Here is a 23,430-nt window from a genome sequence, read left to right as displayed (position 1 = left end):
TCTTGGACCAAAAAAAGCACCCCTGAATCCTCATATTTAAAATCAGGAACTGGGCTAGCTGACTGTTCCCTCCAAGAGGGAATCTGTAAGTTGCCCAAAACCAAACAGGGATAAGCAGGTTCAAATCATTTTTACTCCTTTCCTAGCACCCCTTGCCCCCCCCCCGTATGCTGTTTTTTTTTTAACTATAATTAACATACAATGTTATATTAGTTTCAGGTGTACGGTGTACTGATTGGATGATCCTATGTTTCTCAGTGCTGCCCATAACAAGAGCAGTCAGCCTCTGTCCCCAAGCAACATATTGCAATCTTATTGCTGATATTCCCTCTGCTGTTCACCTCTATGACTTATTTCATAACTGGGAGTTCGTAGCTCTAATTCCCCTTTACCTCTCTCACCCATCCCTCCCGAACTCCCCTCTGCACCCACACTGACTTGCTTTTGACATCTGTGTCTTCCACTCCTGCAGAGTGCTAAGCATCGTTCTATGCACTGGACGTGCAGCAATGAACAGAACACATGGAAAGCCCTGCCCTCACTGAGCTGACATTCTGGAAGCAGGAGGTGGTCAGTAAACAGAATAAGGAAGTAGAACACACAGAATGTTGGGTGGTGAGTGCTAGGCCAGGGGGGAGGAAGTGTGGGCAGGATGGTGCTGCAGTCTTTGAAAGAGAAGTGAGTTAAAGGTGCAAGGGTGTAGACGGGGAAGGAGGGGAGTGGGGGTCTCTGCAAGCTCAGGGGTCAGCACAGGGCAGGCAGGCAACATGGGAGGGAATCGGAGAGCATTCCTGGACTGCTCATGAACAGCAAGGAGGTCCACACGGCCAAAGCTGCAGGATCAGGCAGTAAAGGAGGGGTGGTCAGAGACCTCTCTGGGGACACCGCTGGGAAGGACAGCCCTCAGGGCCTGAGGGAGAGGGGACACTCTGGAAGTCCTGCAGCCAAGGACCGGGTGGCACTCCTGGGACAAGCAGCAGCACTGCTCTGCCCCTCTGTGGAGAGTAAGCTGTGAAAGCGCAGGGGCGGGAGGTCAGTGGGAGGCATGGCAAGAACCAGAGAGAAGAGGATGATGGGCGGGACCATCACAGGAGCAGCAGAGGTGGGAAGTGGTGGGCTCCAGGATTTGGCTGGAAGGCAAGGCTAACTAACGGATTGGCTGATGAATGTGGACAATGAGAGACAGAGAGGGGTTCAGGGCAACTCAAAGGTTTTGGCCGAGCAGATGGAGACACGGAGTTGCCCTTCACCAAAATAAGAAAGTCTTTTGGAGAAACAAGTACAGGCCGGGGGGGGGGGGGGGGGGGTGGAGATAAGGAGCTCAATTTTAAATAACAGAACATGAGATGTTGCACAGGCTTCCAAGGGGAAATGTTGTGTAAGAAGTTAGATAAATGAGCCTCAGTCCAGGGGAACGATCCAGGTTGGAAATAGAAATGTGAGAATTGTCCATTTATAGGGGGTTCCTAGAGCTCTGAAGCTGAATGAGATGATCCAGGGAGTACGCATGGGCACGTGTGTGTCCTTATTCTTCTGCATTAAGGAAAGTTTCTTGAAAGCAATGCCTGTCACCTGTATTTTATAAGAACTGTGTCTACGTCAGGGCAGGGTATATATTAAACACCTTTTAAGCTCCTACTTTTTAAGTGAGAATAAAACGTGCAACACAAATTCTTTGGCCAAGAACTTGGGAAGACTGGGATTATTTTAAACTATACACAGACATGCGAGGAGAAGGAGTAAATCCTGCCCTGCTTGGAAACTGACGGGCTTGTCACGAGTGCTGATGTTTATCAGGTGATTTGTTGATGATCTGGGAAATAAAACAAAACAAAAAGACCCTGGTGTTCAGATGACCAGGGACTTGCATGACTATGAGCAAATCGCTTCTCCTCTCTGCGCCTGTTTGCCCAAATGCAAAGAGGAGGAAATGGAACTAGACAACCCTTAACTCCTCCTCTGTCAGAAACTTAAAAATCTTAACCTTTCTGGGAAAGTTTGGTTTTTTGCTATCTGGCTCCCCCAAGCGGTCAATGGGGTGAATGCAGCTCGCATGTCAGACTATTAATTGGGCCCATGTACATGTATTCAGACACCGTGGTTACTGTTTTAGATGCAGTATCTCATTAAATCCACACCAAAGCATCATGAGGCAATCATGTTTTTATCCCCACCTGACTGAGGAGGACGCTGGAACTCTGGATTCACGGCTAGATAATCCAGGACTCACACCCAGGAAGACTGAGGGAACAGTGTGAACTCCCGACCACTGCGCCCTTCACGATCCATCGTATCCGAGGGTAAGAATGGATGAGCTGCCAAGACCAGAAAAGCTTTCTTGTTGCCTCCTCACCAGCAGAGGTTATGAGTATCTACTTGCCTGTGGAGAAAGTCGAGGAGCCTTCCTGCTCCCCTCGCCTCCGGTCAGAAAGGATTTCACCAGCCTGCTGAGGCCTCTAGTGAACCCAGAGCCTTGCCCACACGATTAGCCACCTAACGCAGGCCTCTTAAGCCATCAGGACTGGAAGGAGTATCATCTACTGCTGGTAGTTGCTTTGGATCAGTGTCTACATGGTTTTGATTAGAAAGTGCACCAAGGGACACTCAGGAGGGACACTCGGAGGCTCAGTGGTGAGTGTCTGCCTTCGGCTCCGGGGGGTGTGATCCCAGGGTCCTGGGATTGAGTCCTGCATCAGGCTCCTCTCAGGGAGCCCTCTGTGTCTCTGCCTCTCTCTCTGTGTCTCATGAATAAATAAATAAAATCTTTAAAAAAAAAAAAAAAGACCTTTGCTTTGCTTGCTTCTGGGTAGTTCTGGAGAATGTTTTTGAATTGAGGTTCAATTAAGTGACTGAGACCAAGCAACCAGAAAGGGACTGAGCCTGGAGAAACCCAGGTCTTCTGAACCCGTATCACAGTCTTTGTCCTCTCATGTGCTGCTGCTTCAAAATTAGTATTTCAGTAAAAATCACTCATTTGGGTATGCACTCCTCTGAATTTTGACAAAGCACAGTTGTGTCTCCAACTTTCGACTCCTCTCCCCAGTGCACCTGCTCTTGTGTGCTTTCCAGAGTCTTCGGGTAGCTGCCTCTTGAATTGTCTGGCGCTCTTGGCTGTCATTGATTGGAAGGAGAGATGAGCTGCAGTGGGCATCCTCCACGTTGCCGGCCAGAAGCCCTTGGGGTGGTTTTGGCATTTTGGAAGGAACAATGGATTTGCTCATCAGCTGGGCTTACTGTGTAAAGAAGCAAGAACTCATCCTGCTGGCCCCAAAGCAGGTAGAGTATTGACCCTGGCAGGGCTCCCAGGGAAGAGGACACTTAGAAACAGAAGCTTCGGTAGGACTGAGGCTCAGACATTAGCCCTGCAGGTTGCTTGGGGTCCGTGGCAGCTCTAGAACCATCAGACTGGGCATGGAAGGAATTTCACCTTCTACCCCCTGCTTCTAGGCCATGGATTTCTGTTCCTCCATGAAGAAGAGCATGGGCTTTCTGTGTGGATGCTCTCCACCTTGTAGCTCCTGCCCCTTGGACTCTGACTTGCCCACATTGTGCACAGCACGCTTCCCCTAACGGGGACACCCCATCCCTGTGCTTCTGTTCAGCACTGGTTCCCACTGCCACCTGCTTCATCATCTCAGTATCTCCCTGTGCACCCTCCTGACAAGGAACAAAACGATGGGTTTCCTCATCTTTCTACACCAGGCCCTGTCATGGGTTAGCCTAGGGCTGGACTGACTTTCTATAATCCGGGTAACTGTCACTCAGTGGGAGAGAGTGGAAAGTGGTGTTACTTTTGCTGTGGGCTGAAGGCATGTCATCTGGATGGACCGCTTTGTCTAGCAAGACCAGGATTGCCAAAGTTCTTCCCCTCCTACTTTTGCATTACTGTCCCCTAGTATCTTTTAAAAATATGTTGTGAACTATTTCAGATAAACAAGTGTATATAAAATATGTGCCTTTTAAGGAATAAAGCATCAATGTATCTATCCACTGTAATCCCACTTAAGAGACTGCTTGTTAATACTATCTTAGAGTCATTGGTCCTTCTGTGTCTCCTTCCTCTCTGCCCAGAGAAAAATCAATATTCGATTTCTTTTTAAAGATTTTATTTACTTATTCATGAAAGACACAAAGAGTGAGGCAGAAACACAGAGGGAGAAGCAGGCTCCATGCAAGGAGCCCGATGTGGGACTCGATCCCAGGACCCCAGGATCACGCCCTGAGCTGAAGGCAGATGCTCAACCTCTGAGCCACCCAGGTGCCCCCGATATCCAATGTTTTTAATTAATCATCCTTTTGGTTTGCCTAAAAGTTTTCCCACTTCTGAATGTATCCTTAAAATAGGTTTTCCTTGGTTTTATCTGGTTATGAACTTTATATAAGTAGATTTAGTTGATATAACCTTCTGTGATCTGCTTCATACATCCAGTGTTAAACTTTTAAAATTCATCCTGTTGATACATGTGGGAGGCTTTCACTTTCAATTCTTTATAATATCCTATTATTATATACAGATATATCATAAAAGATTATATATAGCTGTAGCTATATGTATCTACAGATGCATGGTTATACATCTGCTACTGGTGGACACTTGAGGGTTTCTGGGTTTTGTTAGTATAAACAATATAGACATTCTTATATATTTCTCCCGGTGGATGCTGGCAGAGCTTCTCTGGAATATATGCTTAGGGAGGGTCTGCTAGATTGGAAGTTATCATCATACTCAAATTTACTAGGTTACAGTGTTTTTTCCCCAAAGTGTTTATATCAATTTATACTCAATTTATACTAAGCAGCCAATGAGAATTCTCAGAGTTCCACATCCCCACCAATATTTGGCTTTGTCCAATTTAATTATGGACATTAAAATTTAAAAGTTTCTAAGGCCACAGAGCATGAAAATGGTATCTCTATGTTTTTAATCTACCATTCTTGAATACCAGTTACGATCAAGCTTCTTTGCATACGTCAATAGTCTCCTGTTAAAACACCTGCTAATGCCTTTACACGTTTTTTTAATTGGGTTGGTTGTACTTTCCTGATTGAGTCATAGGAGTTTTTATATATTATGGATGCCTCCAGTCATCAAAATATTATTTTCCATTGTCTTCTAAAGCTTTAAAACTCGGCAGTCTGTCGGTATTCTAGATCCACCTGGAATGGATGTTTATGTACAATGTAAAATTAGGGCTCTAATTTCAGTTTTTTGTTTTCATCCTAAAGATCTATTCTCCTAGAGCCACAATTTTACCTCTTGCCACAAGGAATCCCAACACCATGAAGATCAAGTTTTTGAATATGGATGAGTTTGGTCCTAAGGTCTCCATTCAGTTCCTCAAACAATGGTATGCAGAATGGCCTCCTCCAACTCTGTTCTCTGGAAGATGTGACAAAGTTTGCAATTCTCTGTTCCATAAATATCTGGGAAAACTAACCCTAAAACCAGGTATCCAGTATGATGTGTTTTTGAAGATTTTTCAAACTAGGTTTCATTGACTTTAATGTATCAGAACTAATCATGATTTGTTTAATCTCCACATTAGGTCCAATGAAAACTATCACTCCCTCTTCAGTCCTTTTTTTTTTTCTCCAAGATTTTATTTATTTATTCATGAGAAACACACAGAGAGAGGCAGAGACACAGGCAGAGAGAGGAGCAGGCTCCCTGTGGGGAGCCTGATATGGGACTCAATCCCTAGATGGAGTGGGGGGGGGGGGGGAGATCACGACCTGAGCTCAACTGCTGAGCCACCCAGGTGTCCCTCCCTATTCAGTCCTAAGCCAAAGTTCACCTTTTCTTTCTTTATACAGTAATCATGCTAAGGATTAACACTTTTGTTGCCTTTTTCAGAGAAGAAATGTCGCCTCTGTTGGTTCTCTCTACTGAATTTTGTCTGTAGATACTCCCACATTCATTTCTGCTCTTCATTTTTTCTTTCCTTCTATTTTCTTTGGGTTTCCTCTGCTACTAAACAAACAAAAGTTGGCATACACATAGAAGACCTAAACAATGAAGTGAACAAGCTTGATCTAATGTACCTAGAGAATTCTGCACTCAATTACAGAATATATGTGTTTTTTATCAAGTAAAGACTGACATTGAAAAGGAAATCACTGACTGGCTCTTTAAAAAGGTGTCAAATTTCAAATACATGCCACATGTATCATCAACTGTAACTGCAGTGTAAATGAATTACAAGCTAATAAAAAGATATGCAGAAATTTTAAAATATGCTGTTGAATAACTCCTTGAGTAAAACAGGAAATCATCATGGAAATGTAAAGAAAGCCTAAGACAAAACAATATAACGAAACCACCGCATATCAAAATGCATGCAGCTCATCAGGAGCTGGTTTTAGAGGGAGGTATGGAGCCCAACACGCTTACGTTAAAAAGAATAAAGTCTCAGAATCACCAGTCTGATGCCTGTGTTAAGAGGTGAGAGAAATAACATAAACCTAAAGACGAGAGGTATGAAAATAAGAATGGGGGTGCTGGGTGGCTCAACTGGTTGAGTGTCCAACTCTTGATTTTGGCTCAGGTCATGATGTCAGGGCTGTGAGACTGAGCCCCAGTTGGTCTCCATCCTGAGTATGAAGCTTGCTTTAAAAAAAAAAAAAGAAAGAAAGAAAAGAAAGAAGAAGGGGAGGAGGAGGAGGAGGAGGAGGAGGAGGAAGAAGAAGAAGAAGAAGAAGAAGAAGAAGAAGAAGAAGAAGAAGAAGAAGAAGAAGAAGAAAGAAAGAAAGAAAGAAAGAAAGAAAGAAAGAAAGAAAGAAAGAAAGAAAGAAAGAAAGAAAAGAGGAAGAAGAAGGAGGAGGAGAAGGAAATAAAAGAGAACAGTAATAATAATCACATGCTAACAAATGTAACAATATAGATAACACAGGAAAATCAAAACTTCCAAGAACTGATGCAAAAGAATTCTCATAAATTATCTTCTAAAGAAATTGATACAGTGATTAAAAATCCTAAGAAAACATCAAGCCAAGATAGTTTTATAGGAAAAGTTCTAAAACGTTTTCACAGAATAGATTATCCCAATTTCATGTATAAAACTGGGGTGATCTCTTCCAGACAAAAGAGAGAGAAAAGCTCTAATTCATCCTACAAGGCAAACATAACTTGATTAAAAAAAAAGTTGCCTTTCAAGAAAGGAAAATTATAAGCCTGTATCACTCAGGATTGTGGATGCAAGAATCTTAAACACCACCAAGCTGTGTTTATCCTAGTAATCAGAGCGGTTTCAAGGATGGTTGAGTATTAGAGAAACAAGTAGGCGTAATCCCCAGATGAACACGTTAATCAGGAACGCTGTTGGTGGTGCCCACAATAGCATCCTGGCAGAGGATGCTTTCTTAGCCATGGCACTTTCTTAGCCATAGCTGCCTGCTTCTGCTCACATGGTACCTAAACTTTGGTTACTAACTATTGACTGTGTGTGGTCAGCTGAATCTATATCTGCCTCCTTGCTTTCAGCAGAAATATGCCACGGATATAGAAATCCAATTTATTTTGCATCGTTCTGGGGGAAAAAATCATTGAGGCTCAAAAGAATGAAGTGCTATCTTCAACAAGTGTGAAAACATCAAGATTATATGGCTTTTTAAAAATTGTATTTATTCATGAGAGACACAGAAAGAGAGGCAGAGACACAGACAGAGGGAGAAGCATGCTCCATGCAGGGAGCCCAATACGGGACTTGATCCCAGGACCCCAGGATCACAACCTGAGCTGAAGGCAGACGCTCAACCACTGAGCCACCCAGGCATCCCATATGGATTCTTTTTTTTTTTTTAAAGAACAGAAGAGCACTATCACTGCATGATGGCTATGATGACCCTATCAGTGGGCCACAGGATGGTTGAGATTGGCTTCAGATAACTCACTGCCAAGTATGGGAAGAGATAACTATAAGTGAACATGATTAGCACAGAGATTAGAAAAAAAACAAAAGAAATGGTTTGAGCTCAGAGTACAGAATTGGGAAGCCCTCCTAGAGGTTGTGCCATTTAACTCAGGTCTTAAAGAATGACTAGGTGCTCTCAATAGACAAGCGGAAAAAAGGTTTCAAACAGGAGGAAGTAGCTTAGACAATAAGAAGGCACTGAAGAGCAGAAAGCAGGTTTGGTGAACCATGAAAGGTCGTGCCTGGCACAACAGATCTGTAAAGCAAGCCCAGTCACCCAAGCCAGAAAACATCTGCCCAGGCTCCCCGACCTCATTCTTTACCCCACACATTTCATCAAGAACCCATTGAGTTAAATCCTTTCCTCCATTTCCAATCCCTCCAACTTCTGCCTAGAATACTGCAAGTTTCTTTCTTCTTTCTCTTCCTTTCTTTTCTTTCCTTCCTTTTTTCCTTTCTTTTTTAAGTAGGCTCCATGCCCAGCATGGAGTCTAATGTGGGTTTGAACTCATGATCCTGAGATCAGGAGCTGAGCTGAGATCGAGAGTCAGATGCTTGACCAACTGAGCCACCCAGGCACCCTGATGTTGCAAGTTTCTTAATTGGCCCTCAAATCTCCCCGAATCTTCCCCTACAAGGTCACTGAAGTGATATTTCTGAAGTACAATCAGGCCAAACCATTTTGTCACTTAGAATCCCATATGGTTCTCCAGCACACAAGAGAAGAAGTCCATCCTTGATGTGATGCACAATTTGAGGTATGATTAAGACCCTGTCCACCTTTTCAGATTCATGCCCTACTCCTGAGCCTTCCGGACTCCTCACTGGCTCTGTGATAGTGGACAGATCACTAGTCCTAGTTACTAGGTTACCAATCACAGAGAGCCCACTTCCTTACCTTTAACATGGAGATGAGAGTTCCTACCCATGTGTTCAGGATTAAATAAAACTATACATCTAGAAACATAGAAGCTTGGCCTTCCTCTTGCATATTAAAGACTTGTAAACAGAAGAATGATGCTATTCTATCAGCACTCCAGAAAGACGAAGGGTAGTAGTGGGGATGGATTGAGGGAGAACAAAACCAGGGTGAGGAAGATCAGCCAGCAGGAGGAAATACACGGTGAGAAATGAGTGTGTCATGTCAATGAGAGTAGAAACAAAGGAACTAGAGCAAATTAAGGGACTTAATCTAAAGGACTTGGATCCTAAATGGAAGTAGAAGGCAAAGAGAAAGATGTGAGAAGGCAGGTTTCAAAGAAAGGCCTTGACATATTCATGAACAGAAGCTGAATCTAATTAGTTCTTATGTTTTTTCTGCCCTCACTTGAAACAACACTCCACGCCTTGACACCGGATTTACTTTTACAGAAAAGGGCAAAAGTGTGCTGGGATCCAGTCTGGCAAATCAAGAAACAAAGCTGGGAAATGCCATTTGGGATTAAAAGTGAGCAGGGATGACTGTGTAATGATGCTTCTAACCCAGATGCTTGAAAGGCATTTTTCCAAAGAAACAAAACGTTCTCACCAATGGTTTCATGGACTAGAGTTTATACAACTGGCAGGAATTCTGAGATGTATGTAACACATCTTAGCTTTAAAAAGAAACAAAAAAACAAAGCCTAGCTACTTTATAAACACATCTTCCAATTTGTTGCATTATCAAATAGGAAACACATGGTTTCACCCGAAGATTCCACAATACATCAGGAGACCTACGGTTTCTTGAACACTGCTACCCTGCGTGTGGGACTGTCTCCCTCAAACACGTGTGTTCACATTACATCTGGGTAGAAGAGCTTAGAGGGAAAAAAAAAAAATAGAAGTCCTGTTTTGCAGTTCTTCAGCAAAACGTCCATGCAGATAGAAATTTCAAATGCAGATAGAAACTTGATTCCTTCTATGTTATCATTACTCAATTGTGACTTTACACCATGCTACTCAGGCTGACAATTTTAGATTGGCAGAGTCACATTTTACAGTTAAAAAATATAATACACTTTGGTATGTCCTCAGAAAAACAAAATTTAAAACTTGCTAACGCAGGAATTGCGTTACCTTGCAATGATTTCAAGGTTTGAGGTGAGAATTCCTGGATATTCGATTATCAGAAAGAATTCCTGGATACTCGTTTATCTGAAAGAAATACATCAATTTAGAAAATGTATGGAGGCTGATGGTTTACATACTAACAGTATTTCTTATACACACAGTCTCAAACCAACTTTTCATTACATGTGTTTCTAGGAATGTACTCTTAAGAGAGTCACTCAGGCTATTGGATTTTCCTTCAAACCACCAACAATTTTTAGGTTTTCAAGCTCTCACATCCCAAGGAACAAGCACAGAGGCTATAGATATGGCTGGTGCCTCCAGCCGTGGCCAAGAGCTGGAGACACAAACCACCTTGCACCTCCGAGACAGGGCAGCCAGTGCTCTGGGCCACTTTCGGGAACCTCTGTGTCCTGCGTCGACCCTTCTGCAGCTAAGATAGATGGACAGAACTAGGAAGTAAAAAGACACTTTAATACTAACTCAAAGCCATCTTTGGTTCCTCTCCTGCTGAATCCTCAATATCAGTGACTACCCCTTGAGGTCATCATGCTAACAGGGACATGAAGGTGGCTATCCTGAATTCTCTGGTATGCTGTGCCTGAGGATTAGGATTTAGAGCTTCTCTGGTTAGTTCCAAGGTACCCTCCTTCCTCACACCTGCCTTTATATGGGCCACGCAGCCCTAATGTAGCCCCCAGAACCTCTGATGTCAACTTATCCCCAAGACAACAAAGGTAGCCTTGGTCAGGTTTATGAACAGAGTAACTCCAACTGTAGCTGGAGACACCTGTACTTCTCAACTCCACTGTGTTTCTTTAATGGCAATTTTTCAATTAATGTAGTATTTTCTACATGTTATTGACTTGGATTTGAATCTTAGCCCCCTCCTCTACCTGCTACTATTATCAGAGTCAGAAGTTTACTTCTCTCAACCTTGTGTTTTCTCTCTTCTATCTAAATGGGACCCTACAACCCGACTTTGGACAGCTACGGTCAGGATCAACAGAAATAAACGACACAGGGAGTCTCACAGAGCATGAAGCACATAGTCTACCTATTTCTCATGACACAGTCTTGCAGAGCTGCGCTCTAGAAACACCACAGGGTAGCCTTTCCTGTTAGCTAAGTTGTCACTGGAGAGGTCAAGGAATCTACAGGCAGGTCCTTGGAGCATGTTTGATACTTACCGCAGCTGGTTCTGGAATGATTATCTCCTGCATCTCAGGTCAGGTTAGAAACAGGCACAGGGTGAGGTGCTGAATCTGCGTATGATCAATGAGCCAGGATTTGGTCAACAACGGAGAGGTGGTAGCGTTAATAGGTAAGTTCAGTGCTGGAGCTTCGAAGCCCTTCTTCAGGCTTCCAGAGTTTTTTGCTCAGCTCCATCTCTCCTCTTCCCCCTTACCCCCACAAACCTCCCAGGTCTGACCTCCTCAGATCTTTGACCCAGAAATCTCCTCCTCATCCTCTCTTAGATAGTGGGGACTGCAGTCTGAGCTGGTGTCTTGTGCCCAGCCAACAGCCACAACACCAGGAGCAGAAAGCATGGCAGGAAGCCACACATCAGGCCAAGGCAGGCTGGGTTCTTCAAGCCGTGTAGCTCCAGTGTGTCACAGGTTGAAGAGCGGTACCCTCTTCCTTTAGCATCCAGAAAGTTGGGGCAGCTGAGGGCAACCAACAAAGGAACAAACTTGAAGAGACTGCATCACACCTGCTCAGGCAGAAAACAAAGCAGGTGCTTCGAGGATACGTCTGTATGTATAGGGGAGGAATAAGCAAAGAGATACAACAACCACAAGACGGGGAGGAGAAAAAGAAAGGAGCCATAAACACTTCCAGAAGAAGAGAATTCTTCCCAATGTGAAATGCACAGATAATTTAATGGAATTTACTTGATTTTTCCCTCTCAGGGTCTGACTTCAGGAAATCAAATTACAAAGTCATCATCACATCCTAAATTTATTACAACTGACCTGCAGGCAAAAGGATAGAACTATTACATAAACACTTCGATTCCATGTATATATCTTAAATAGAGGAGGAATTCAAACAAGAATACAGGATAAAATATTCCAAAGCTCCAAGAAGCAGCTATGTTACTGAGCTCCATTTTTACAGACAAATAAGGCAATATCCCTGCACATTAGCTTTTTGATAATTTTTATACATTTTTCTATGGTACAAGAGAAAAATAACCAGAGCTCACAATGTACAGTTCTTACACTATTTTCACAGTTTGTGAACACTATACACCCTTTTATTTTAATAAAGATACATTGTAATAAACTCCTTGCCCTTAAGTTTATAGTTTATAATAATCTATGATTAATACACTAAAATTGCCTTTTGATGTGGTCATCCACACAACAGAACGGTCAGATTAGCTCCTGGACAGTCAGAATTGCTTTTATCCCCATGTATATGATGGCAAAGTGACTCTCTGCTGAGCCAGACGGGAAGCTGACAGCAGAGCAACAGGTTTCCTCTTGAGTCCCCGGGAGCAATGGAGGATGATGGCTTGGTGTGGCCGAAGGAAAACGTGCAGCAATGCTTCCTTTCAGAACATGGGGAAGTCTAAGGTTTAGGAAGCCGGGGATGGGGGAAAAATGAGGAAAACTAGGCAAGTGGACCAAAGCGATCAATCATTTCTGCATTCTGAAGTTTACAGGGATGTAACTTGAAACAGCACCGTTCTCCCTTACCTGTTTTATAGCGTTTGTGACGGTTGCCTTGGGAGGAGGCACACAGCAACACCTGCCAGCACCCAGTTCTAATGGCACCACCTGCCTCTCAGCCCGTGGCTGCTTTCTATCCTGTGTGCTTGAACCACTCACAGTGCTGCTTAACTGTCACACAAAGCCAAATGCTTGGTGCTTGCGAGGCCACAGCGAAACCTAAGGGGAACCTAGCTAATGAGTACATGAAGAAACATAGCAACAGGCAGCATATTTAAATGGCCTCATCACTATTCTGGGGTGGTCTGGGGACTTGGGGTTTTGTGGTGGCTGTTGTTGTTTTAGTAGAATTCCTCTTCTACATTCCAAATGTACATTTGGAAATGTACATTCCAAAAATGACAGTGACCTGCCAGAGACTCTCACAGGCAATGAGCTTCTCTTAAGGACTGCCATTTCAGGCCCTCATCTGGTCAATGTGTCTCTAGAAGATGCATATTGATCACCTACCACATCAGTGGGGCCCCACGTTTCTCAGCCTTTTAAATGTTATAGCATAGGGGGGATCTGGGGCTAAACATCCCTGGTAATTAAAAAGGGCTTTGACATAGGGAGGAAAAAAGGCAAAATATTGGGATTAAGCAAAAGTCACAGAGTGGCAACAGACCAGACGGGCAGGCAGAGGGATTCAGAAACTGAAGATCTGGGCCAGTAAGGGCAAAAGACTGAGGTTTGGTCTTGTGCTGCCTACAAGCAATCTCTATGCAATCAGTCAAGGCACATCGCTTCTAGCTGCTTCTCCCTGTGAGTGAGTTATGATGGCTAAAGTATCAGGCTTGGGACCGAGGGGGAAGAAACATCTGTAAACTTTGCCTTCAGGACGTTTCTCTTCTTTCAGTCTGGGTGGTTTGTGGCAGACGGAACGTCAAGTTGGCAGCACACCGAATTTTGAGAATGAAGATTCTTAGGATCAGCACCTTCTTTGACAAGCGGCAGACTCCTGAGTCTTCCCGATGAAGAGCAGAAGGATCAGTAAAGGAGAAAAGAACACATTCTGTCCTGTCTCAGTATTTCAATGTCCTGCCTCTTTGAACGTAACATGGTTTTTGGTAAAGATAAATTCATTCTAATTTAATGTGATTATTTCAAACAGGAAATTTGGCTGAGCAAATCAATCCCCGAACATCGACTGTGACGGTAAAGCAACAGAATATCAGATCAGTAAATCTATTGCACTTGGTGAAGAAAGTAAATTCCTCCTTTGTCTCCCAGCTCCAGAAGACCATGTGCCTCGTTGGCTGCGCCAGCTCTTCTCACTCAAGCCCGAGTCTCTATGTTCAGACACAGTATATCCATCACCGCGTTCTTCCGGCATTGGGAAGTCTGACAAAACACCATTCCAGTAGCTGCTTCTCCAGGTTTCGAGTCTAGAAATGAATTTAAGATGTGATCTAATCACAGTCGACAAATTGATCGTACTGACTTCCACATATCATGAATATGTTCATCACAAAAGAGCAGGATGAGGTCTCTCTGACCAGCACTAACACTGCATGGTCACTCGGGTATCACGGGGATGCATGTTCTAGGTGACGGGAGTATACAGACATGATGGAAACGAACACCAATCTTATTGCACATGGTGTCTGGGCGAGCAATAAAAACACTGTGATACGGGATGAAAATTCTTTACGTCTTGCTTCCTCTCAGCCCTTTTTTCTCGAGTCTGACGTAGCAGCGAGATCAATCAACGTACATGGGAGAGCTGGGAGTAGCTGGCATTTGATCCAGGATTTTACAAACATAGCAGGCAACCTCTACGGTACGTTCTTCATACATCAAAATAAAGGGATGTTTCTGCAAGAAAATTGAACAGAGAAAAAGAAAAGGAAAAAATCAAAGTTCATATCAGAGCCCACACGAAACTTTGCCAATTGCGACAGAGCATGGAACCAGAGGCCCCAACCACATGGGGCCATATGATATCATAGCACCAGTTCAGAGAGGCGAGCAGGGCCTGTATTTCACGTAGATGTGTTGGTGGGTGTGGGTATGCCTCATGTGGAAAAGCTGCCCTGGCAATGAAGTCGGGACACTTATCTCTACACCAGGGAGTATTTGTTGAGGCAGAGAGCAGAACTGATCCTCAGCCCAGAACATAGGTGGAGCCTCTGCCACCATCTGAGAGCCAAGAAGAGCTGCACGAATACTGGTCACCATTCCTCTTGGGACACAGACATAAGCTTCAACCTCCCTTTGCCCACATATGGCAGGAGGAACTCCAGTTCTTCAGAACCCGCTCCAAGAGGCTCAGCAGAATGGCATCCTACAAGCTTCTGCCCTGTTCCCTGCAAAGTGTCTTGCCCCATGTCTGAATCACAAAGCCACCCCTTCACATCCCTTCTCCATCAGCAATTTTTATTCATGGCTTCTCTAAGTACACCGCCTGGGTATCTTTAGTCATTGCTGGCACTGACCACAGGTTTGACCTAACACCCTGGACTGCTAGACAAGGGGGTCTTTCCTTAAAATATTCCCACAATATTAGATTACAGTATCTTCTTCACTGCCAAGACCGATGCCACATCTGGGACTGCTTACAACACCCAAGTCCCAGGGATGAGTGAACTATCAAAGAGACAGGAATTTGCTGTGTGATGTAAATTTGTGTAAGAGCATTTCACAAAGGTAGAAGCAGCACAATAAAGTCCTACGGGTATGTTATTTATACACAGACGGTGGTGGAAGGTGGCTCCTTAAAGAGAGTGTTACAATTCTCTGGTGTAATTTTTATGACCTGTTAAAGCCAAAATTTTTTCTGAGAATCCAGCTGGTAAATTGGTAGGAAAATTATAACTTCCAATTTTCTCTTTCCAAATATCTGTTTTGAACATTTTTAAAAAATTATTCAGTTAAGTCAAGCTGTTTGTTTAGGATAGAGAGGACTGTTACTTGCTTAGTGAATTGGCATGGTAAGAGAATTCACAGTGAGGAAATATATAAAGTTCCCCCCAAAGTCAAAAAATAAATAAAATATAAAATAAAATAAAACAAAATTCCCTAAGTCTCACACTCACCAGAAGTTCTTTATACTTTGGCCTTTTGGATTCATCCTTCGTAAGGCTAAAACAACATAAAAATACCATTATTAAAATGGAGACACAGTTACCCAAATATTTTTCTTTTCACAAGTGAAATACTACAAAGAATCACAAGCAGTTTTTTTTCCTTCAGATACAAGAGTAATAATGAGGACAACCTGCCAAGCATAAAAAACACAAAAAAATGAGACAAGTATCATCTAAGGATTTATCCTGAGGATATTCAGTGTAGAAGCATTAGTGAAAAATCAGAAACAAGTTGACTACTGAAAATCAGATAAATTATGGCACAGCCTGCTGCTTTACAGAATACTACACAAATATATGAATGTGCAAGTATAAAATTGTGTGCATGTGCACACATGCATGCACACTTTCTAAATATATACAGGAGTATTTATAGAGACACTACCAAAGAGAAACCAGAGTCAAGTAAACTATAGAAAAACCTTATAAATTTATCCTTAGATTTTTAAAATGTTTGTACTCTATCTCAAAATCCTGTGTTCTCTGGTCCAAAAGTTGACACTACAACCTCACTAAGGACTCTACTGATTTACTGAACCCTCTGCCTGATGATATTTCCCCTTGAATACTACCTTGTCTAATTAATGTTAAGTATTTTTACGTTGTTTATATTTATCAGATTTGTCTTAGACCATATCTTAATCACCACTCTCCTCCAACCTCAACTAAATTCATTTTTTTTTACTATCAAAAGTTAATTAGGGGCACCTGAATGGCTCAGTTGGTCAAGCGTCCAACTCATTGATTCTGGCTCAGATCATGATCTCAGGGACGTGAGACTGAGCCCTGCATAAGGCTCCATGCTCAAGGGAGAGTCTGCTTAAGATTCTCTCTCTCCCTCTGCCCTGACCCTCTTCTACTCAGGCTCACTCTCAAATAAATATATATTTTTTAAAAACTTAATATTAGCAACATAGTTCACCTATTTCTAAACTAATTGCTGTGTTCTACACTCCGCACCTTCTGTGATACAAAGAATTCCAGAATGCAGGGCTTCCCCCAGCAGATAGTTGCCAGCCTCTTAAGGCTGACCTCAGCAGAAAAGAGCCACCTTAGCTCCTCTGGGGCAGCTTGAGCTAATGACTGCTCCACAAAGGGGTGGAGAAATCAAGACCCTCATCCAACGTGAGGCCAACCTGGGAGGGCCACCCCAGCGGCAAAGCTTGCTCTGGGGTCAGCGGAGGCCCTCACCGAGAAGGCAGTATAGCCCAATGTTGCCTCACTAGCTGCTGATCCCACAGTCACCACCACCTCATCAGCATCCTGTACACTGTTCTCTGCCTTCCAGGGAACCGACGCACAGCACTCTTCTGTTAGGTTCACTTTCTTTCTTGGCCATGTCTACCTTCTCAAATAATCTAGGAATGGGAAACTCTTTAGTCTTTCCATTCCTGAAAAAAAAAAAAATCTGTATTTCCTCCTTATTCTGAAAAACTGAATGCCTCGGTCTAAAACTTTAAGACAAGGTTAACGATGGTTTTTCCTCCATACTCTGGGGCTAGGGCTCATTTTCTGGCAATTGTGGTTGCTGATAACAAGCTGGTGGCCGTCTAATTAACTACTCTCCCTCACAGACATTCTATCTTCCTGCTAATTTATACTTTATCATTGTTCTGCACTTTTATTTCAATGCATTTAGGTATAAATTTACCTTGATTTAATCCTACACCATACAGAGACTTTAGTTTCAGTCTGAGAACATATCCTAGATCACTTCTCAAATGCTTTTCACTATTGTCTCCCATATCACTTCTCCACTTCCAGAATTATCTCATCATTTTCACTACATTTTCACCTTAAAAGTTCCCATTCTATTCTCCTTGGTGCTTAACTGCTCTCTGCTACAGTCTAATCTGTGGCATGCTGGGAAATCCCTAGGCCTATCTGCCAACTTCCAATTCTGTCCTCAACTGTTTCTGGTCTAGAGTACATCAAATCTGCTGTCCTTTGTAAAGATAGCTATGTTTTCTCATTTCTAAAACTTCTTTTTGTTTCATTGCCGTTTTACTTCTTCCTCAGTTTTAACAGAACGTACCCCTTCATTTCCTTCATTTGTACATCCTAAAGATACTTATTTTATTTTGAACTGTATTTTAGACTATCCCATAAACTCAGCTTGATTTAAAGTACATTCACATTCTGTTTTACTAGTTGCTTTTCTTAGCATTAGACTCCATGTATTTTGGAATTTTGGTTTGTGAGGTATGCATGGTTATCTGTACATCAGTTCAATAATTCTCTGAGCGCCTACCAAGTACTATGAGCAGCTAGAGATACACAGAACAGTGTATCTGTGGCATTCACTGTGGCTGCTTATTTTCGGGTCCACCAATATAGAACAAGGTCCCATCACAGCTCCCTGAAGTTCCAGTCCCCTGCTGATATTAGGATTATTACAGACCTGGTCCTCTGGCTATCTATGTCCCCGCTGTTCCATAGCCCTGCAGCTTGCCATGCCCAGGCAGCGGCTGACATGGGTATTTCTTTCACTCCCCAGATCCTGACTTCTAAACAGCTTGATGCTGTGGGTCCCCGTCCACAAAAGAGCACTTGTAGAACTTTGATGCTGCAGGAAGTAAGGCCCCAGCTGCCACTGACTGCTTCTAGACCTGGAGAGAGCAAGGGCAAAGCTGCAGACCTCCAGAGTACTTTTTACATACTTCCATCATATCTGCCATCCGTACCGATGTTTACTTTGTAAAGCTGCCATGACTTTTTGGTTTTCTATTTTTCCATGTCGTTTAATGGAGCAAAAAGCTGTGCCAAAACAGAAACTCATAATGCCATGTAAGTAGAAATGTTTAGCCAAATTATTAACACTGTCTTCTGTTTCAGAACTGCTGTTGCCATTAGTAATCATATTAATCCCAAATTAAGCCCTGTGCATCCATTAAGATGGCTATCTGCCAAATTCATTCCAATGAAATAACATTTTAAAATGTATTTCCTTAGCCACGTATCAGGTGCTATCGTTACCACAATGGACAGGCAAACATTTCCATCATCTCCGAAAGTTCTGCTGGCAGCTTCAGAGCCACTTTTCGGTTTACTGCTCTTCCCTTCAATTACATCTAATCTCCTGCTTAATCCAGCTGCTGAGTTTTTTAGTTTATGCTTTTTATTTCTGGATGTTCAATTCATTGTTTTGTAAGTTTCTGTTCCTTGCTTGTTTTTCCAAGCTTCTTCATTTCTCTTTAAATTTATGAAAAACTTTTTTGTTTCTAATTATTCCCATATCTGAAGTCCTCAGATATATTCCTGTGACCAGTCGTTTCTACTAATTCTCATTTCTTGTATGAATGTTGGAATTTCTTCTGAACAGCTCATATTGCACTTGACTTTATCTTTGAGAATTCTTGGGTACCAGCTTGAAGGATCTGGTCTTGCTTCTGCCAACTGAGTCTGTCCAAGCAGCAACCTCTTACAATCCTTACCTCCCCTAATTCATTTTAAGCCACTTTATTTTTTAATTGAAGTATCATTGACACACAATGTTACACTAGTGTCAGGGATACAACACAGTGATTGGACAAGTCTATACATCATTATGCCATGCTCTCACCTGTCACCATACAACACTATTACAGTATCACTATGTTCCCCATGCTGTACCTTTCATCTCCATGACTTATTCATTCTACGACTAGAAGCCTGGACCTCTGACTCCCCTCCACCCGTTTTACCTATTTCCCCACCCCCCTCCCCTCTAGGAACCATCAATTCTCAGTATTCATGGGTCTGCTTCTGCTTTTTATTTATTCATTTGTTTTAGATTTCACATATAAGTGAAATAATGGCGTTTCTCTTTCTCTGACTTATTTCATTTAGCATATCTTCTAGGGCCATCCATGCTGTAACCATGGTAAGATTTTCTTCTTTATATGGCCAAGTTACATTCCACTACATATATGTGTGTATGTGCCCATCCACACACACACACCATACACCTTTATCTACTCATCTATGGATGGACATAGATTGCTTCCATATCTTAGCTATTATAAATAATGTTGCAATAAACACAGGGGTACATATATATTTTTGAATTAGTGTTTTCATTTTCTTTTCCTAAACAGTAGTAGAACTACTGGATTGTATGGTATTTCTATTTTTAATTTTTTGAGGAACTTCTGTGCAGTTTCCACAGTGGATTCCTACCACTAGTGCATGCAGGTTTCCTTCTTCTCCACATCCTTGCCAACACCTGTTATTCCTTGTCTTTTTAATTCTAGCTAGTCTAACAGGTATGAAATGATATCTCCTTGTGGTTCTGATTTGCATTTCCCTGATGACAAGTGATGTTGAGCATCTTCTCATGTGCCTCTTGGCCATCTGGATGTGTTCTTTGGAAAAATGTCTATGCAGGTCGTCTGCCCATTTTTTAACTGAATTATCTGCAGTTTTTTCATGTTGAGCTGTATGAGTTCTTTATATATTGTGGATATTAACCCCTTATCAGATATCTTACCCTCCCATAAGTCCTGATTTCACTTAGTTTTAGAACTCTGTTTTATACTAACTGTTACATTTAAAAAGATACCATAATATTTTATCCAGTATTTTAGTAGTTTCGGTGCAATTATTGTCCAAGATTGACTCCACCCTAATAACCTGAAGTGGTCACATTTATCATTCTATAGCTGTTTCTTCACTCTTCGGGTATTGCTCTCATTTTGTATCTTTCTTCATTGGTGTGTACTTTTATATGTGCCTGTGTTTTAAATGAAAGCTTGTCAAGTTTTCTTTATCTCTGAAATGCATAGGACAACAGCAAAATCTTACATCATGCCTAGACATGGCTTTTTTTTTTTCCTTTTGGTTAATTTGGTCTGGTATTTTAATTTAAGGACTCAAGTTTTTCTTCAAGTAAAGAAAAAGTTCATTTTAATTCTCTATTATCGCTTAAGTGGAATCTCCTGGATTTTTTTTCTCCAAATCTCTCATCATTTGTCTTTTGTTTATCTTTCTTGTCCCTTTTATCTGCAAGATTAACTCAAGGGTGTTGCCTACTTCATAGATTTGGTCAACATTGCAATACTCAATATGCTGTGTACCACCACTTCCTCCCCCTTCAATTCAGAAACCATGTTTTGCTACTTGAAAACTCTTCCTGAATTCAAATTAGTCCATTCTCACCAGTTTTTTCCCCCTGAATTCTTCAGTGGCACATTTTACAAGAGTTTGTTTATTTGAATTTTTCAGATTGATACAATTCTCGTCTTCATTTTTGTTTCCTCATGCCCCAGGGACATCAATGCTGATCGGACACCACAAGCTGATCCTGGTCACAGACCTTGGTGACTGTGAGAAAATGTGGAAAGCTATCTCTAGAGCACCATCCCCTTGCCAAGGGATTCATTTCTTGGGTTTGTTAGAGCAGCTTCCACCGTGCTCCCCAGCCTCTAACCAACATAGTGTCTTCGCTATCTCTAGCAAAGGCAGGAATGAATACTGCCACAGAGTCCCAGCCATGTCTGGAACCCACTATGGACAATACTCCCTTCAAGATGTTTTTAGGATCAAGATTTGATTCCTGGCAGCCTGTCCCCCAAGCTGCCTCCTCCCGCAGGGCCTCTGTGCTAAGCTGAGGAATTTCTGTGCCGGTCTTATACCCTCCCTGTGATGTTTTCCCTCTGCATTTGGCAAATGTGAGACCAGTCACCCCATCCCTGAATTCAGCCTTATCTTTCCAATTTCACAAGAACTCCTCAAGGATAGTACTTCTACCCTTTTTCAGAACAAAAAAAGACTTTTTAAAAATTCCATTAATGACTTAAATAGGAAGTTAAAGCAGGGAGGAATGTAAACTGTGAGCTGGTATTGTCACTTTGGCCTCTAAGCCCTCATCTCCTTTTTATTCCTTAAGCAATCTTTTAATTGAAGCATGTATTCAGAAAAGAACACACGTCCTAAGTATGGAACAAAAATAAGAGTAACAATATTTGACTCTATTACCTTTTATTCATTCTTGTCTGCTTTTTCAGTTTCATATCAATGAAACCATACACACTATTTTATGTCCTCCTCCTCTCACTCAGTGCTGTCTGAGATTTACCCCTGGTGCTGAGTGCGGCGACAGTCCCATCCCTGATGCCGTATACTGCTGTGTAAACATTGCGAGAACTTACAGTCTAGTGTTGACAGATGCTCTTCTTTCCAGCTAGAGGTTATTACAAATCTGCGGTTCTGGACATTATTATCATGTCTTGTAGTGTGCCTCTGTTGGTGGTTTCACTGAGTATACTAGAGACTTGAACTGCTGGAGCAAAACGTATGCGCCAGCTGTACTCCACCAACTCTGGGAGGTCCTGCCACAGCTTCTCAAAGAGACTGCGCCAATTTACATGTCTATAAGTACTGTAAGGGACTTCCAGCTGCTTTAGACCCTCGCGGTACTTGAAGTCTTTAAACTGAAGTCATTTCTGGTGACTATCTGGTATTTCATCATAGTTTTGATTTGCGTTCCCCTGGCATCTAATAATGCCAAATGAATACCCTTTCATATGTTTACTGAACTCCTGAATATCACGTTTTTAAGCATCCTTTCACATATTTGGCCATTTTTGGTTGTCACTTTCTTGTTTATAAGTGTTTTCTACACATGAACACTCTCATTCTGAATGAAAATCCTTTTTCAAACATCTGTATGGAAAGGACACTGCATGGGTTGGCTGTTCATTCAATGGTATCTTCTTAATCAATAAACATTCTTAATTTTAATGAAATTGAATTTTATCTCTTCTTTTATGCATAGTTGCTTTCTGTGAACTGTTAAAGAAATCTTAATCTACCCAAAGGCCAAGAGAATATGTTCCCATATCTTCCATACATGTTTAACTTACACAACTGAAGAAATTCAGTTTGGCTGAAAAACAGCTCCACGGGAGGACTAAGAAATGTGGCTAGAACAATAAACCCCGTCCAGATCATATTGGGTTTGGAAAGCCAGGTTAATTTAGACTTTATCTTTTTAGGGCCACACATAGCCTTTGGACCAGGGCTCCCCAATCTTTTTTTCCTTGTTGCCCCTTCCTTCCTATGAAATTTAAACACTGTATACCTGTTTCTATTCTACAGTAGCCCTGTGGAGGGCTGCAAACCATTATGTTATCCAAGAGTTTCTGCCTCTCCAACAAAGTTTTGCCCCCTATGGAGTGATGATATCACACTGTTAAAAATGCATGCTCTAGGAGAGCTTTAAACAAAAAGTAACATGATCAGATGTGCATCACAAAAATACAACTCTGACAAAAAGAAGAATGGTTTGGAACAACATGATATTGGATTATGAGGAAATCCACTAGAAACCTGAACAATCCAGGTCAGAGAGGATAAAAAATGCCCCCAGGACAGTGGAAGGGAGAATGGACAAGTGTGGAGAGCTGACAGGAGCAGGTCATAAAAACAGATGTACTTCTGACTACAGACCCAGATGATCTGGGATGAGATGGAACTATGGACCTACTCAGAGAAAACAATGCGACACTGATGTCTATACCCATTACCTGTAGGGGAGAACTGGTACCAAGGGACACAGAAATAAAAAAATACACAAGTACTAAACATATTTACAACAAAACCAGCAAAGAGATGAAGGGATTAAGAAGAAAGCAACTCTGGTGGTAGTGTCACAGGTGAGCATTTTAGAAACTACTATGATCT

The 23,430-nt window shown here is 42.2% G+C and overlaps 1 protein-coding gene across 6 annotated transcripts in view; it reads right to left on the bottom strand.

The window, feature by feature from the left end:
* Positions 1–11,826: 11,826 nt before the first annotated feature.
* The window catches only part of MAP2K4 (mitogen-activated protein kinase kinase 4), a 132,122-nt gene continuing 120,518 nt past the window's right edge, over positions 11,827–23,430 (bottom strand). For all 6 annotated transcript variants that reach the window (XM_072730373.1, XM_072730374.1, XM_072730371.1 and 3 more), the window contains 2 exons: positions 15,718–15,763; positions 11,827–14,497 (listed from right to left, as the gene is read on the bottom strand). In XM_072730373.1, the coding sequence (XP_072586474.1) occupies positions 14,384–14,497; positions 15,718–15,763 (160 nt within the window). In that variant the 3' untranslated portion in view covers positions 11,827–14,383. The remainder of the gene's footprint in view (positions 14,498–15,717; positions 15,764–23,430) is intronic.

Source organism: Vulpes vulpes, chromosome 12 (genome assembly GCF_048418805.1).
Source record: "Vulpes vulpes isolate BD-2025 chromosome 12, VulVul3, whole genome shotgun sequence".
Lineage (NCBI taxonomy): Eukaryota > Metazoa > Chordata > Mammalia > Carnivora > Canidae > Vulpes > Vulpes vulpes.
Note: the sequence above shows the minus strand (reverse complement) of the source record. Positions and strands in the feature narration are given on the sequence as shown.